Raw genomic sequence first — 15,192 nt, forward strand, 5'->3', positions numbered from 1 at the left:
GAAGTGTGTTGAGTATGCACTACAAGACCCACACCCGTATGTCCTTGAAATAAAGGACATGCAGATACAGACATTATACAGACAATTCATTCCTCATTTTTCTAGATTAGGATTGTTTAACTGTACTAGCCTAAGGCCAACACTTTTACTGACTTCAATGGAAGGCCTAAGATTAACCACTCTATTCATAATGTAATGTATATTAAAAAGTCGTAGTTGATCAAAGTGTGTGTGTGTGTGTGTGTGTGTGTGTGTGTGTGTGTGTGTGTGTGTGTGTGTGTGTGTGTGTGTGTGTGTGTGTGTGTGTGTGTGTGTGAGAGAGAGTGACTGTAGCTTAGGCTCAGGAGAAAAACAGTAGTTTTGGGTTGTACCTTGATGGTGTCCAGGGCCAGGTCTATCACAGCACACTGTTTAGGGGACAGGGCTTTGGCCTCCTCACGACCCATGTGCTCCTGAGGAACACACACATAGACAGGTTAACAGCACAAAGAAATAACTCTTACATGCAGATAGTATTAAATACAGAACTTTTAAATGCAAACAGTACTAATGTGGCGCGAGACAAGATGTGTGGTACCTTTATCTTGGAGAGCTGTCCCAGCTGCTTGGCAGCGTTGGAGATGAGCTGAGTGCCCTAGAGGTGAGCAGAGGTAAAAACAGAGGGAAGAGGGCTTCATTATGTTCATGACGCAGGGTAGCAGTCACACAGATTACCGTCACGTTACAATTGACGGACAATTTTCACATTCACATTCACACTCACATTCACACTCACATTCACACTCCAAAACTCACTCAACACATTACAGGACTTTCAGAAATACTAGCTGTCATACTAGTCATTATTTTTTTCAACAAACACGCACGCACGCACGCACGCACGCACGCACGCACGCACGCACGCACGCACGCACGCACGCACACACGCACACACGCACACACACACACACACACACACACACACACACACACACACACACACACACAGCAAGAGAAGACAGGATCTCAGCTTATTGTAAGTAAGAGCACACACACTTGCAGAGACACACACACACGCAGAGGCACACAAACGCACACAATACACACTCACACAGACAGTAAATGCAGAGGTTCAACCAAGCCAGCAAGCCCACAGCCTTCGCAGTAGCACTGTGGTGATATATCCTGTATCTATGATGACTCTTTGATACTCTGTTAGCAGAATATACCACTAAGTGCTCCACACAGCACCCATCACTCTGCGGTTACATCTTATCTCTAAGAGAACACTCCTCAAATAGAGAACAGACAAAACAAACAAACCAATATATTCCTACGAAAGGACAACACCAAGAAGGGTTCCACTCTCATCTCATAAATGTGGCTTATCAAATCATTTATGCCATCATGGATGTTCAATGCAAGTCGGTTGAGGAACCGCGGTCATGGTCAGGTAACGAGCAAACAGCAGTCCTGTCCGTTGGGATGTTTGTTAGTGTGCTAACGGTATGTACTGTAACGTCAACGCTCCATGTGTCCAGCAGTAGTTGGGCTGTGTGGAGGCTGGGATACAGGTAGCTCCAGGGACGTCTACAGGGGGTGGACTACAACAGACACAACTGTACAGGAATCTGGCAAAGAGGAACCCCATTTAAAAAATACAAGTGAGAAACGATCGCTTCCACTGCTTTGAACATGATGGACAGGCGAGAAGAAAACTGAGAAAAGAGACAGAGGAGAGAAGACACATTGAGCTAGAGTGGGTTTAGTCCTTACATCACTGTGACAAGCAAGCTTCACCCTCCCCTGTAAAGAGAGGACATTGGTTAATACTTCAGGAAGGGTCCTGTCCCCACAGTTCGATTGGCTGACTGACTAATGGAGCGGACATCTTAGTAACTGTCCGTCTGCTAGGCTAATGGATATGGTTCAAAGCCACTCAGTCCTAATTTCTAATGGGTCAGATAATGTAATCCAGCAAAATCTACAGATCAAAATCGATGGATCAACATAATGTAATCCAGATGTTTTATCATTGTCCGTAAAAGTTTCTTTAAGTTTAGCATACAGTTAGTTAGGTCAATATCAGTATGAGCAGTCTTGGTAATGAGCCCATCCTAGCTTCAGATGAAGACGAAAGGCCACTGACGGCCAGAAACATCTCCACCAGAGAGATTCAAACATTGAAAAAAAATATATTTTTAAACAATGTTAGAAAAATTCTAGTTATCCTAGAAAAGTAAGTAAAACAAAAACTGTAATCCAGATGTTACAGACTAGGGACGATACAATTGAGAAAACACAACAACATTTAAATCATTGAGAGGGTTTCTGTGCTGTAGAGCAGAAGTGGCTTCTCAGACATACAGTACCAGTCAACAGTTTGGACACACCTACTCATTCAAGGGTTTTTCTTTATTTTTACTATTTTCTACATTGTAGAATAATAGTGAAAACATCAAAACTATGAAACAACACATATGGAATGATGTAGTATTTTGAAAGTTTGAAAGTTTCTTCAAGTGCAGTCGCAAAAACCATCAAGTACTATGATGAAACTGGCTCTCATGAGGACCGCCACAGGAAAGGAAGACCCAGAGTTACCACTGCTGCAGAGGATAAGTTCATTAGAGTTAACTGCACATCAGATTCCAGCCAAAATAAATTCACACAGTTCAAGGAACAGACACATCTCAACATCAACTGTTCAGAGACTGCGTGAATCAGGCCTTCATGGTCCAATTGCTGCAAAGAAACCACTACGAAAGGACACCAATAAAAAGAGACTTGCTTGGGCCAAGAAACACAAGCAATGGACATTAGACCGGTAAAATCTGTCCTTTGGTCTGATGAGTCCCAATGTGACATTTTTGGTTCCAACCGCCGTGTCTTTGTGAGATGCAGATGATCTCTGCATGTGTGGTTCCCACCGTGCAGCATGGAGGAGAAGATGTGATGGTGTGGGGGTGCTTTGCTCGTGACACTGTCAGTGATTTATTTAGAATTCAAGGCACACTTAACCAGCGTGGCTACCACAGCATTCTGCAGCGATACGCCATCCCATCTGGTTTGCGCTTAGTGGGACTATCATTTGTTTTTCAACAGGACAATGACCCAAAACACACCTCCAGGCTGTGTAAGGGCTATTTGACCAAGAGGGAGAGTGATGGAGTGCTGCATCAGATGACCTGGCCTCCACAATCACCCGACCTAAACCCAATTGAGATGGTTTAGGATGAGTGAAGGGAAAGCAGTCAACAAGTGCTCAGCATATGTGGGAACTCCTTTAAGACTGTTGGAAAAGCATTCCAGGTGAAGATGGTTGAGAGAATGCCAAGAGTGTGCAAAGCTGTCATCAAGGCAAAGGGTGGCTACTTTGAAGAATGTCAAATATAAAATATATTTAGATTTGTTTTACAATTTTTTGGTAACTACATAGTTTTGATGTCTTCACTATTATTCTACAATGTAGAAAATAGTGAAAATAAAGAAAAACCATTGAATGAGTAGGTGTGTCCAAACTTTTGACTGTTACTGTATGTCTACTGTATGTGTGTGTGTGTGTCACCAATCCTAACCCCCACAAGTGTAATACACCACTTCCGGTATAGACCAGCCTTGGTGAAAGTATATACCTTAGCTTATCACTATGCTATTATGACTATCATTCTACAACAACAGGACATGGAACCAAACCAGGACAGATCAACACAGCAGGCCTGCAGAGACATACTGGGAGAATTACTACAGGGGAGTTGGAGTAGATCAGATACAAGCAACAAACCCATATAGGGCAGGGGGATACACTTCAAACATGGAACAGGTGGGGGGGGGGGGCAGGCACCAGGTATTAAGCCACAACGTCAGAGTCACCCAGAAAGGGAGTCCTGGGACAATATGCAAGAGAAGAACAAGGCAACACTGGGGGTGGGGCAGGGCAAAGGGCAGTGGGAGGCAGGGGGGGGCGTTCGATTGGAGGGTTCGTATGGGGGAGAGTGGGGCCTTCTCTGAGTCAGTCAGGAATGCACCATGCAGCTGTCACCTCAGAGAGAGAGAGAGAGAGGTGGAGGAGGACAGGAGAAGAGAAGAGAACAGAGAGAGGAGCAGAGGAACAACAGAGCAGGTGGAAGACAGAGAGACAGATAGGAGGAGTGAGGATGTGGGGGACGAAGGGGGGACAGTTTGCAGCCACATATAGCAGAGGACTGACCACCCTTCAATAACGAACTGTGGGACAGACAGACACAATGACACTCAGGAGTGCCGTACTTACAATCATCTGTGGAGGAAGAGCAGTGGGAGCAGGATGTAAATACCAGAAAGGAGGGTCAGTGACGCTGCACAGAGCCCCAGATCAATCCTCCAAGCAGCAGTAATACACATATCAGATGGATAGGAAGAGGGACAGAGTGACCTACAGTACTGAGACTGGTACTGGAACTGTAACACCCCCTCTGGACTCTGTCTCTGCCCCTGTGGGACAAACCCACACTAGGGGGGTCTTACTGATAGAGATACAGGGCAACCATACTACTATAGAATGATGTGAGGCTCTTTTGTTACCAAACAAAAATGAGAACAGATATATCAAAAGCAAAATAAATATACCGGCTGCTGTCCAACATGAAAGGCTCAACAGTTGTATCAACGTCACTGTCGAGTTGGAAGTAGTTGAGTTTAGATGTTAGTTTGTGACTAGGAGCACCATCCTGGAGAACAGGGTTAGAATGACACTGAATGGAAGAGTGGGGGTTTTCACTGAAATCTATGGAGTGAATGGAAGAGTGGGGGTCTTTTTGTATGTGGCCTGGGGGGCTGGGGAGAGGGGCGTATCAGGCCCATCATTAATGAATAATCACTAATCAGATCTATTATTATACAGTCACTTGTAAGCATCTTATAATGTAGACAAAATGTCTGCCATTTCAGGTCTACTTCTTCCCTGTCTAATGGCTGTCCTGGCTGCTCACGGTGTGCGTATGTGGGAGAGAGTTTGTTGTACTAAATACTGTACTCAGAACAGATAAAATATGAATTATAAACTGGGTGGTTCGAGCACTGAATGCTGATTTTCTGACAGCCGTGGTATACCACGGTTATGACAAAACATTTATTTTTACTGCTCTAATTACAGTATGTTGGCAACCAATTTATAATAGCAATAAGGGCTGTGTCCAGGCACTCCACGTTGCATCGTGCTTAAAAACAGCCCTTAGCCGTGGTTTATTGGCCATATAGCACACCTCCTCGGCCCTTATTGCTTAAATATATCTCCCTCACATAGCACATATCAGAGCATGAATCCCTTGAATAAAAAGAACTCTGATCGGTCTTGGTTCTCATCCCATACTGAGAAGTGGTTTGTGCCTGTGTAGCAGTTGGTAGTGTGGGCTGTGTGTGTATCAAAGAATGTGTGACTACAGGCATGTGAGTGTGTGTGACTGTGTGCATGTGAGTGTGTGTGACTGCATGCATGTGTGTGTGACTGTGTGCATTTGAGTGTATGTGACTGTGTGCATGTGAGTGTGTGTGACTGCGTGCATGTGCGTGTATGTGACTGCAGGCATGTGAGTGTGACTGTGTGCATGTGAGTGTATGTGACTGCAGGCATGTGAGTGTGTGTGACTGCGTGCATGTGAGTGTGTGAGCATGAATATTTGCATGCTCAGAAGGGTGTGTGTTCGTACCGTCTGGTCGGTGAGAGGGGGCAGGACGATGTTCCTCTCCATAGTGTTCATCACCAGTTTCCACAGCTCCTTCAGAACACGCTTCAGCACGGTCTTTTCACAGATCTTAGCAAACAGCGTCAAGCTGACAGGAGACAGAGCGAAGGTGAGGAGGAAGGAAGGAAGGAAGGAAGGAAGGAAGGAAGGAAGGAAGGAAGGAAGGAAGGAAGGAAGGAAGGAAGGAAGGAAGGAAGGAAGGAAGGAAGGAAGGAAGGAAGGAAGGAAGGAAGGAAGGAAGGAAGGAAGGAGGGAGGGAGGAAGGAAATAATGAGCGACAGAAGGGAGTCCAACATAGCGCACCAGCCAAGAATTGACAAGAAATGGTGTTCAAACCGAAAGATAAGAGAGAGAGATGACAGAGGAGACACAGAGAGAGATTAAGAGATGAAGAAAAAGAGAAGGAAAGAAAGAACAAGATGGAAAGATGGGTTAAAAGAGAGAGCGACAGGGATAGGCAGCGGGAAAAAGACGGCAAGATTGAAAGAGACTGGAAAAGTTATATCAAGAAAGAAATAGAGACTGCGGCCAAAAATGGACTGGCAACATTACAGGACAACTCTCTCTCACTTGCTGTCCAGGAAGTCCATGATAGGCTCCAGAACATTGTCAGCGTCCTGGGCCACACTGCTGCAGTTGTTAGCCCCCACGTTGGTCCCCTTCACCTGGCCAAGGATGTCTCCCATTTGCTTCACATTGTCCTCAATCTGTGGCTGGAAACTACACACGCGCAAATAAACACACAAGACATAGAAAGTGACGTAACTAATATCTCAGCTGAAGTGACATAAAAAGTTTAAATGCCACCATTTTGACATATTCGGATGAGACTATGTAGCAAGGAGAGAAAGGCACTGTAATATTAATGAAATATATATTGGAGTTGGCAAGTATGGGTAGATGGAATGGCTGTTTGATGCCTGACAGTGCCCACCAGTGTGCCTAACTCACCTGACAGAAAAGATCCTGCTGAGATCATCCATCACAGTGTTTAGCTTCAACTGCAGGTCTTTCAGGAAGTCACTGGCCTCCTTGCACAGCTGAAACACACACACCAATAGATACATGTACACACACCCGTCCACGCACACATAAACACACACACATCCCCAGACACACACACGTCCCCAGACACACACCCGTCCACGCACACACAACACACACACACACGTCCTCAGACACACACCCGTCCACGCACACACAACACACACACACACACGTCCCCAGACACACACCCGTCCACGCACACACAACACACACACACACGTCCCCAGACACACACCCGTCCACCGCACCACACAAACGTCCCCAGACACACACCCGTCCACGCACACACACACAAATGTCCCCAGACACACACCCGTCCACGCACACACAAATGTCCCCGCCACACCCGACCACGCCCACAGCACAGACAGACGCAGACAGACAGACAGACAGACAGACAGACAGACAGACAGACAGACAGACAGACAGACAGACAGACAGACAGACAGACAGACAGACAGACAGACAGACAGACAGACAGACAGACAGCGACAGACAGACAGACAGACAGACAGACAGACAGACAGACAGACAGACAGACAGACAGACAGACAGACAGACAGATAGATAGATAGATAGATAGATAGATAGATAGATAGATAGATAGATAGATAGATAGATAGATAGATAGATAGATAGATAGATCAAACAGGGATATGAGAGCCACTCACATCCTTTCCTCCCATGGCCTCAAACATCCTCTCCAGTTGAACTCTGAGCTGCTGGATGTTGTTGATCAGGATGCATGGCTGCAAACAACACAAAGTCATTATCCACTACACTATCCAAATACCACACATTTTCATTGAATTGCACAAACACTACACTATAATGATGGGCATCCACACCCAACGTGTCTCGCCCAGTAATTGTACACTCACCACTTTCTCCATGTTGACGTAGTTAGCAAAGCACTTGGAGATAATGTCCGAGTAGGATATGAGAACATTACCAATTGTCTGAGGAGAGAGCAGGAGGAGATAGGAGCATGTCAACCACTGTCTCTGTGACTAGGCTCAGCTTACCATCATGAAGCCATGAATGAAGTGGCTATAGTGTGTAGAATACTGTAGTGTACCTTGGCGAAGCGTTTCATACAGTTGCCTACGATCTGGGGGTCAGGACACTCCAGCTTGCGGATGATCTCAAAGCTCTGGTTGAGCTGAGAGAAGACATCCACCACGGAGCAGGAGAACAGAGCATGCTCCGAAGTCACCTGGAACTGTTGGGGGAAAGGAGAGAGAGAAAGCATTAAGAGAGAGACGGGAGGAGAGGAGAGAGAGACTGGGGAGAGAAGGAAAAGAGAGGAAAGAGTTTTCCTTAGCACAGCTGAGAGAGAGGAAGGAAGAGAGGGGAAGGAAGAGAGGAAGAGGAGATAGTGGTCTCTAGCAGAGAAGGGGAGAGGAGTAGAGATACCATTATGATTGGGGGACAGAGGCCATGGATTGTTAACATCAGGGGAGAGAGATGGGGGAGGAAGAGAGAGAGATGGTGTCTGGCCTGCTGTACCACTGAGCTCTGAGAGAGTAAATAGATATGATAGTTGTCCTGAGGACCACTAGGGTTGTTTGCAGCCAGACAGCAGTCCAGACAGACGACTGGGTCAGGTGGGTCTGTCTGTCTGTCTGCCTCTAATTGGCAGACAGAGGTGAGTCTGTGGTGGCTCCCCCAGGTGCTACTGTGTAATGAGGGAAGGGCAGCTCCCATTGGTAGGGAACAGAGCTCATTAATCCACAGGCTGGTACAGTCAGACTTTATCTCCCTACCTGAGAAGAGTCTGCACAAATCTCTTTATAGCCTCTCTCTACTTTCTGAGAACATCTCTTTATATTCTAAACTCCCTACTTTCTACTTTGAGCTCGAGTCTCCCCTGCAACATCTGTGCTTCGGCATCCATTGTCTCAGGGAAGTCTTTGATGAGTGCTGGAGACGTGGATAAGTCTGCCTGATAACTAGGAGGGTTAGTGAGGAGCTACAAAGGAAGGGATTACTTTCATTCTGCCACAACCAACGCAAATTTCATTTTGAGGACATAAGGAGAAGAATTTACCCCGTCCTTTTTGTCCCTCTCCAGTGCACCATGCAGGAAGTCTCGAGACACTTCCTCATTCTCGTCCAACCACTGGATGACAAATGGCTCGAACCACCTAGGAGACATCACACGGGGGGGGGGGGGGGGGGGGGGGGGGGGGTTTAATTTGAATCAACCCCACTGGAACTTTTGATTTCAACCTACTTCTGGGGTCTGAGAGAAAACCTGTTGCTGCAGTCCATCTGTAACTGCTGATGGGCTGTGCTGTGTAGTACCAGGGAGGTAGTGTGTGAGTTCGTGCATGTGTGTATGTGGGTATGTGCCTGTATGCATGCGCGTGTTTTAAGCTGAGTGTGTGTCATCATGGCACAGGTGGCACTTACGCCGGGTACTCAGGAACACGGCTCTTAAAGAAGGGCAGGTCTCTGCAGTACTCGTTGTACAGCCACTTGACCTTGAAGTGCAGGTTCATGTAATCTGCACTCTTACACAGCCGGTTCTTCTCATGCTCTGAGAGTTGAGCGAGAGATCGAGAGAGAGAGAGAGAGAGAGTGCCATATCTGCTTGTAAATGCATTATAACAGCCCGATAAAAACAGAAGACAACTGCTAGGACAGATCTAGGCCAACAGTGTGGTGAGGTGCAACATTATTCAGTGCTCACCCTCCATGGCGTACTTCATATCCTGAGCAAACAGGTTCCACATCACCTCAGCACTGATTTTACCCACGTTGAGCTCCTGAGGAAACCTGTGCATGGCAGATGGTAAGAAACAGATACAGAGTTACATATGGATGTAAAGGTGGAGAGAGACAGAGGGAGAGAGACAGAGAAAGAGAGACAGAGAAAGAGAGACAGAGGGAGAGAGACAGAGGGAGAGAGACAGAGGGAGAGAGACAGAGAAAGAGAGACAGAGAAAGAGAGACAGAGAAAGAGAGACAGAGAAAGAGAGACAGAGAAAGAGAGACAGAGAAAGAGAGACAGAGAAAGAGAGACAGAGGGAGAGAGAGCAACAGTGAAACAGACTGATATGGCTAGAGAGAGTGACAGACTCACTGGTTTAGGCAGGGTGTGTAGGAGTTCTTGTCTTCCTCTATGATGGACACGATGAGGGTGATGAGTTTGGACCAGAAGTCCAGGTTCTTGATGCTGGGACCCTGCTCCTCTGGAGCGACCACTCCTGGCTTGGCCTGGACAAAACAACAACACACTCAGTCACTGAGATACTATCACATGGGCTACTATTGTAGCTACTATCGTAGTGTGTCCGATATATATCTCTTCGCTACCACTCAACTCCAATGATATATATCTCTTCGCTACCACTCAACTCCAATGATATATATCTCTTCCCTACCACTCAATTCCAATGATATCTATCTCTTCGCTACCACTCAACTCCAATGATATCTATCTCTTCCCTACCACTCAACTCCAATTATATCTATCTCTTTGCTACTCTAATGAGCTGATGAACCCACCAAACCACATGTAGCAAGTTTAGTGCTTTGAAGAGAGCTGACAAAGTCAGAAAAAAATGTTCATACCACCGCAGAGGTTCAAACTGAAGATTTAACAAAATATTCCAAGGCACCTCAGGGTGGAATGTTTTATTCAAAGGAAAAATTAGCTTTTGAAATTCATGAAGGGAGTCGGAATGAATCGCCCCACTTTAATGAAGCAAAAACAAGGCTTGTAAATCCATATAAAAATCCTGTACAGGCTTGATGGAGACCACCTGAGGTGCTAATGACACGGACAGAGAGACACATACACGCACACCTTCACACCTTCACACGCGCACACACACACACACACACACACACACACACACACACACACACACACACACACACACACACACACACACACACACACACACACACACACACACTTCACACACACACGCACATACACCTTCACACCTTCACACGCACACACACGCACACCTTCACACGCACACACACGCACACACACACACACACACACACACACACACACACACACACACACACACACACACACACACACACACACACACACACACACACACACACACACACACACACACACACACAAAGTCACCGGGTCTGTCTGGTACTCGCGGCTGTAGAGTTCGTGACAGTTGTTGAAGATGTATTCGTAGGTGGAGTTGAGACAGGCCTTGACACAGTCCTTCACCACCTGACTGGCTCTAGGGGGACACTGTAGCTCCTGGACCTGAGGACAGACACACAGACAGATGAGAAGTTACTGAAACTGGGAAAGCCCATACAACCACACTGGGTCAAAGAAACTCAGTGAAGATGCATGTTTGAAAAGAACATGTAGTGTAGCGAAACTGTACAGTGTAAACAAGAATGGATACATGTGGTACCAACCAGAGCCAAGTAGAGGTGATCCAAGGAGCGGATGGAATGAAATGAAAGAGAAGACAGAGAGAAGAGAGAGTTACCTTCATCCTGAAGAAGGTGATGCTGGTGAGCAGGTCCACAGTAGACTTGAGGTCCTGCAGCCTCTCAGGACTGCTGGCTGGGAAGTTATTCTGTTACACACAAATAATAGATCCACAGTGAGGAGTGAGTGTGTGTGTGTGTGTGTGTGTGTGTGTGTGTGTGTGTGTGTGTGTGTGTGTGTGTGTGTGTGTGTGTGTGTGTGTGTGTGTGTGTGTGTGTGTGTGTGTGTGTGTGTGTGTGTGTGTGTGTGTGTGGACAAGGTTGTATAATCTGGCTAGAGCTGTGGTGCTGAAGAAGTAGTCTCTCTCTGCCATTGATTCCAGGCCAGACTAAAACCCTCAGCTCTTCACCTCACTGACCCTGTGTGTGCATGACGAGGCGTCAGCCCAATTAACACATCAGCCTCCTTTCTCACATCACACAGAGAGAGAAAGTGTGTATTTGTGTGTGTCTGTGAGCGACAGAGAAAGCAGAGGTCTCCCTGCCCACAGGGCCCAGCCACTCTGAGCTGTCTGATGCTGTTATGGGACTGTTCTAAGTGCAGACACAAACAATACTTTTGTTTGAGTGGAGAGAGAGAGAGAGAGAGAGAGAGAGAGAGAGAGAGAGAGAGAGAGAGAGAGAGAGAGAGAGAGAGAGAGAGAGAGATGTGAGAGAGAGAGATGTGAGAGATAGAAAGAGATGTTAGAGAGAGAGAATGAAAGAGAGGGACAGTAGTGATATTAAGCTAAACAATAAACTACCAGGATAAACTTCACTCCATCCCCAGGGGGCAGCAGTAACCTGAGTCAGGTGCTAAGCCAGGAAGTCCTGTGTAGACTTATTAAGTGTTGATTGGGCACAGGTGCAAGGAACTAGAGTGAGCCATCTTGCAGAGCTGTGAGGCTTCTGGTTTTTCTTGGTAGCCATGTGCACACTTGGTTTTGGTTTGAATCTTTTGTTTGGGTCTGTTTCTCCTTTTTTAAAATATTTATTTTCATCACCCCTTTGAACAATAAAAAAAACTGCTTGAACTGGCTGACCAAGAGGTCATGAAGGAGCTGGCCCTGGATCTAAGGTAAGGTTGTTGTCTCCTGGATCTAAGGTAAGGTTGTTGTCTCCTGGATCTCAGTAAGGTTGTTGTCTCCTGGATCTCAGTAAGGTTGTTGTCTCATGGATCGAAGGTAAGGTTGTTGTCTCATGGATCGAAGGTAAGGTTGTTGTCTCCTGGATCTAAGGTAAGGTTGTTGTCTCCTGGATCTAAGGTAAGGTTGTTGTCTCCTGGATCTAAGGTAAGGTTGTTGTCTCCTGGATCTCAGTAAGGTTGTTGTCTCCTGGATCTCAGTAAGGTTGTTGTCTCCTGGATCTAAGGTAAGGTTCTTGTCTCCTGGATCTCAGTAAGGTTGTTGTCTCCTGGATCTCAGTAAGGTTGTTGTCTCCTGGATCTCAGTAAGGTTGTTGTCTCCTGGATCTAAGGTAAGGTTGTTGTCTCCTGGATCTAAGGTAAGGTTGTTGTCTCCTGGATCTCAGTAAGGTTGTTATCTCCTGGATCTCAGTAAGGTTGTTGTCTCCTGGATCTAAGGTAAGGTTGTTGTCTCCTAGATCTAAGGTAAGGTTGTTATCTCCTGGATCTCAGTAAGGTTGTTGTCTCCTGGATCTAAGGTAAGGTTGTTGTCTCCTGGATCTAAGGTAAGGTTGTTGTCTCCTGGATCTAAGGTAAGGTTGTTGTCTCCTGGATCTAAGGTAAGGTTGTTGTCTCCTGGATCTCAGTAAGGTTGTTGTCTCCTGGATCTCAGTAAGGTTGTTGTCTCCTGGATCTCAGTAAGGTTGTTGTCTCCTGGATCTCAGTAAGGTTGTTGTCTCCTGGATCTCAGTAAGGTTGTTGTCTCCTGGATCTAAGGTAAGGTTGTTGTCTCCTGGATCTCAGTAAGGTTGTTGTCTCCTGGATCTAAGGTAAGGTTGTTGTCTCCTGGATCTCAGTAAGGTTGTTGTCTCCTGGATCTCAGTAAGGTTGTTGTCTCCTGGATCTCAGTAAGGTGGTTGTCTCCTGGATCTCAGTAAGGTTGTTATCTCCTGGATCTCATTAAGGTTGTTGTCTCCTGGATCTAAGGTAAGGTTGTTGTCTCCTGGATCTCAGTAAGGTTGTTGTCTCCTGGATCTCAGTAAGGTTGTTGTCTCCTGGATCTCAGTAAGGTTGTTGTCTCCTGGGTCTCAGTAAGGTTGTTGTCTCCTGGATCTCAGTAAGGTTGTTGTCTCCTGGATCTCAGTAAGGTTGTTGTCTCCTGGGTACATGTACATACAACACATTTCTAATATGGGAAAAATGGCGCTGGAGAAGAAGGCAGATGTTTTACATGTCCCCAACCGATTGTGTTTTTTTGTTTGTTTATTTGCGTTGTTTGTAACTTATTTGATTACTTATTTTGTACACAATGTTGCCGCTACCATCTCTTATGACCGAAAATAACTTCTAGACATCAGAACAGCGATTACTCACCGCCGACTAGCAGAATCCTTTTTTTCCTTTAACAAGTCTGACGAGTCCGACGCGAACGATATACTGCTTTCTCGGGAACAGGCCCAGATACCCGTGATTTGCATGAAGAGGAGGTGGAGAAAAAGGGGCCGGAGAGCGGGCTGCCTTCTGAGAATTCGTAGGCAATTGAATAAACCCCCACTTCCTTCCATTCTGCTAGCAAATGTTCAATCTTTGGAGAATAAAATAGATAACCTACATGGAAGATTAAACTACCAATGGGACATTCAAAACTGTAATATCTTATGCTTCACGGAGTCGTGGCTGAACGATGACACTATCAACATACAGCTGGCTGGTTATACGCTGCACCGGCAGAATAGAACAGCGGGGCATGGTAAGACAAGGAATATGTTCCGGGATTCCTCCAATGGCATTGAGCAGTACACCACATCAGTCATTGATTTCATCAATAAATGCATCGATGACGTCGTCCCCACAGTGACCGTACGTACATACCCCAACCAGAAGCCATGGATTACAGGCAACATCCGCACTGAGCTAAATTCTAGAGCAGCTGCTTTCAAGGAGCGGGACTTATAAGAAATCCTGCTATGCCCTCCAACGAACCATCAAACAGGCAAAGCGTCAATATAGGACTAAGATCAAATCGTACTACACTGGCTCTGACGCTCGTCGGATGTGGCATGGCTTGCAAACCATTACAGACTACAAAGTGAAGCACAGCCGAGAGCTGCCCAGTGACTCCTGAACACCTAACCAAATGGCTACCGAGACTATTTGCATTGTCCCCCTCCCTCTCTTTTACACCGCTGCTACTCTCTGTTGTTATCATCTATGCATAGTTACTTTAATAACTCTACCTACATGTACATATACCTCAACAAACCGGTGCTCCCGCACAATGACTCTGTATTAGTATCCTTCTGTATATAGTCTCACTATTGTTATTTTACTGCTGCTCTTTAATTACTTGTTACTTTTATTTCTTATTCTTATCCGTATTCTTTTAAACGGCATTGTTGGTTAGGTAAGTAAGCATTTCACTGTAAGGTCTACACCTGTTGTATTCGGCGCATCTGACTAATAAAATTGTATTTTATTTAATACGCAGATTTCTCACATTGATGCACATCTTATATCTGGTTACAGACCAGTTAACTAGGCCTAAGACTCCTAGACTTAGTGAGGAACAATATTAGCAGGCTAGTTAATTGGTTTTGCAAAAGAGATCTAGAGGTAGGAAAGGACACAGATCGAAAAACAGAGAGAGAGATAGAGATAAGAGAGAGATAAATATAAGTTAAGAGTAGCCTACCCGGTACATGGACAGATCAATCCTAAGGGAGTTGTGGAGTTGGTCTAGGAGCTTCACAAATCGTTCTTTCTGAAATAACAAAAATACGCCACAACACATTAGCCTAAGAGCTAGCATATCCATTGGCTCACCTTAAACATTGAGTTCAGGCATTGCATCCT

At 45.8% G+C, this 15,192-nt stretch overlaps 1 protein-coding gene across 1 annotated transcript in view; it reads right to left on the reverse strand.

Moving 5' to 3' along the window:
• Positions 1–15,192, reverse strand: part of LOC106584438 (protein unc-13 homolog A) — a 58,730-nt gene that overhangs the window by 11,518 nt on the left and 32,020 nt on the right. Inside the window, exons 19-34 of the mRNA XM_082968247.1 lie at positions 15,032–15,100; positions 11,237–11,326; positions 10,867–11,001; positions 9,838–9,971; positions 9,445–9,530; positions 9,165–9,291; positions 8,800–8,896; positions 7,828–7,971; positions 7,631–7,708; positions 7,421–7,498; positions 6,654–6,742; positions 6,273–6,422; positions 5,667–5,790; positions 1,756–1,785; positions 578–634; positions 372–452 (exon numbers count right to left, since the gene is read on the reverse strand). Of these exons, the coding sequence (XP_082824373.1) occupies positions 372–452; positions 578–634; positions 1,756–1,785; positions 5,667–5,790; positions 6,273–6,422; positions 6,654–6,742; positions 7,421–7,498; positions 7,631–7,708; positions 7,828–7,971; positions 8,800–8,896; positions 9,165–9,291; positions 9,445–9,530; positions 9,838–9,971; positions 10,867–11,001; positions 11,237–11,326; positions 15,032–15,100 (1,569 nt within the window). The remainder of the gene's footprint in view (positions 1–371; positions 453–577; positions 635–1,755; positions 1,786–5,666; positions 5,791–6,272; positions 6,423–6,653; positions 6,743–7,420; positions 7,499–7,630; positions 7,709–7,827; positions 7,972–8,799; positions 8,897–9,164; positions 9,292–9,444; positions 9,531–9,837; positions 9,972–10,866; positions 11,002–11,236; positions 11,327–15,031; positions 15,101–15,192) is intronic.

This window comes from Salmo salar, chromosome 23, assembly GCF_965601325.2.
Source record: "Salmo salar chromosome 23, fSalSal1, whole genome shotgun sequence".
Lineage (NCBI taxonomy): Eukaryota > Metazoa > Chordata > Actinopteri > Salmoniformes > Salmonidae > Salmo > Salmo salar.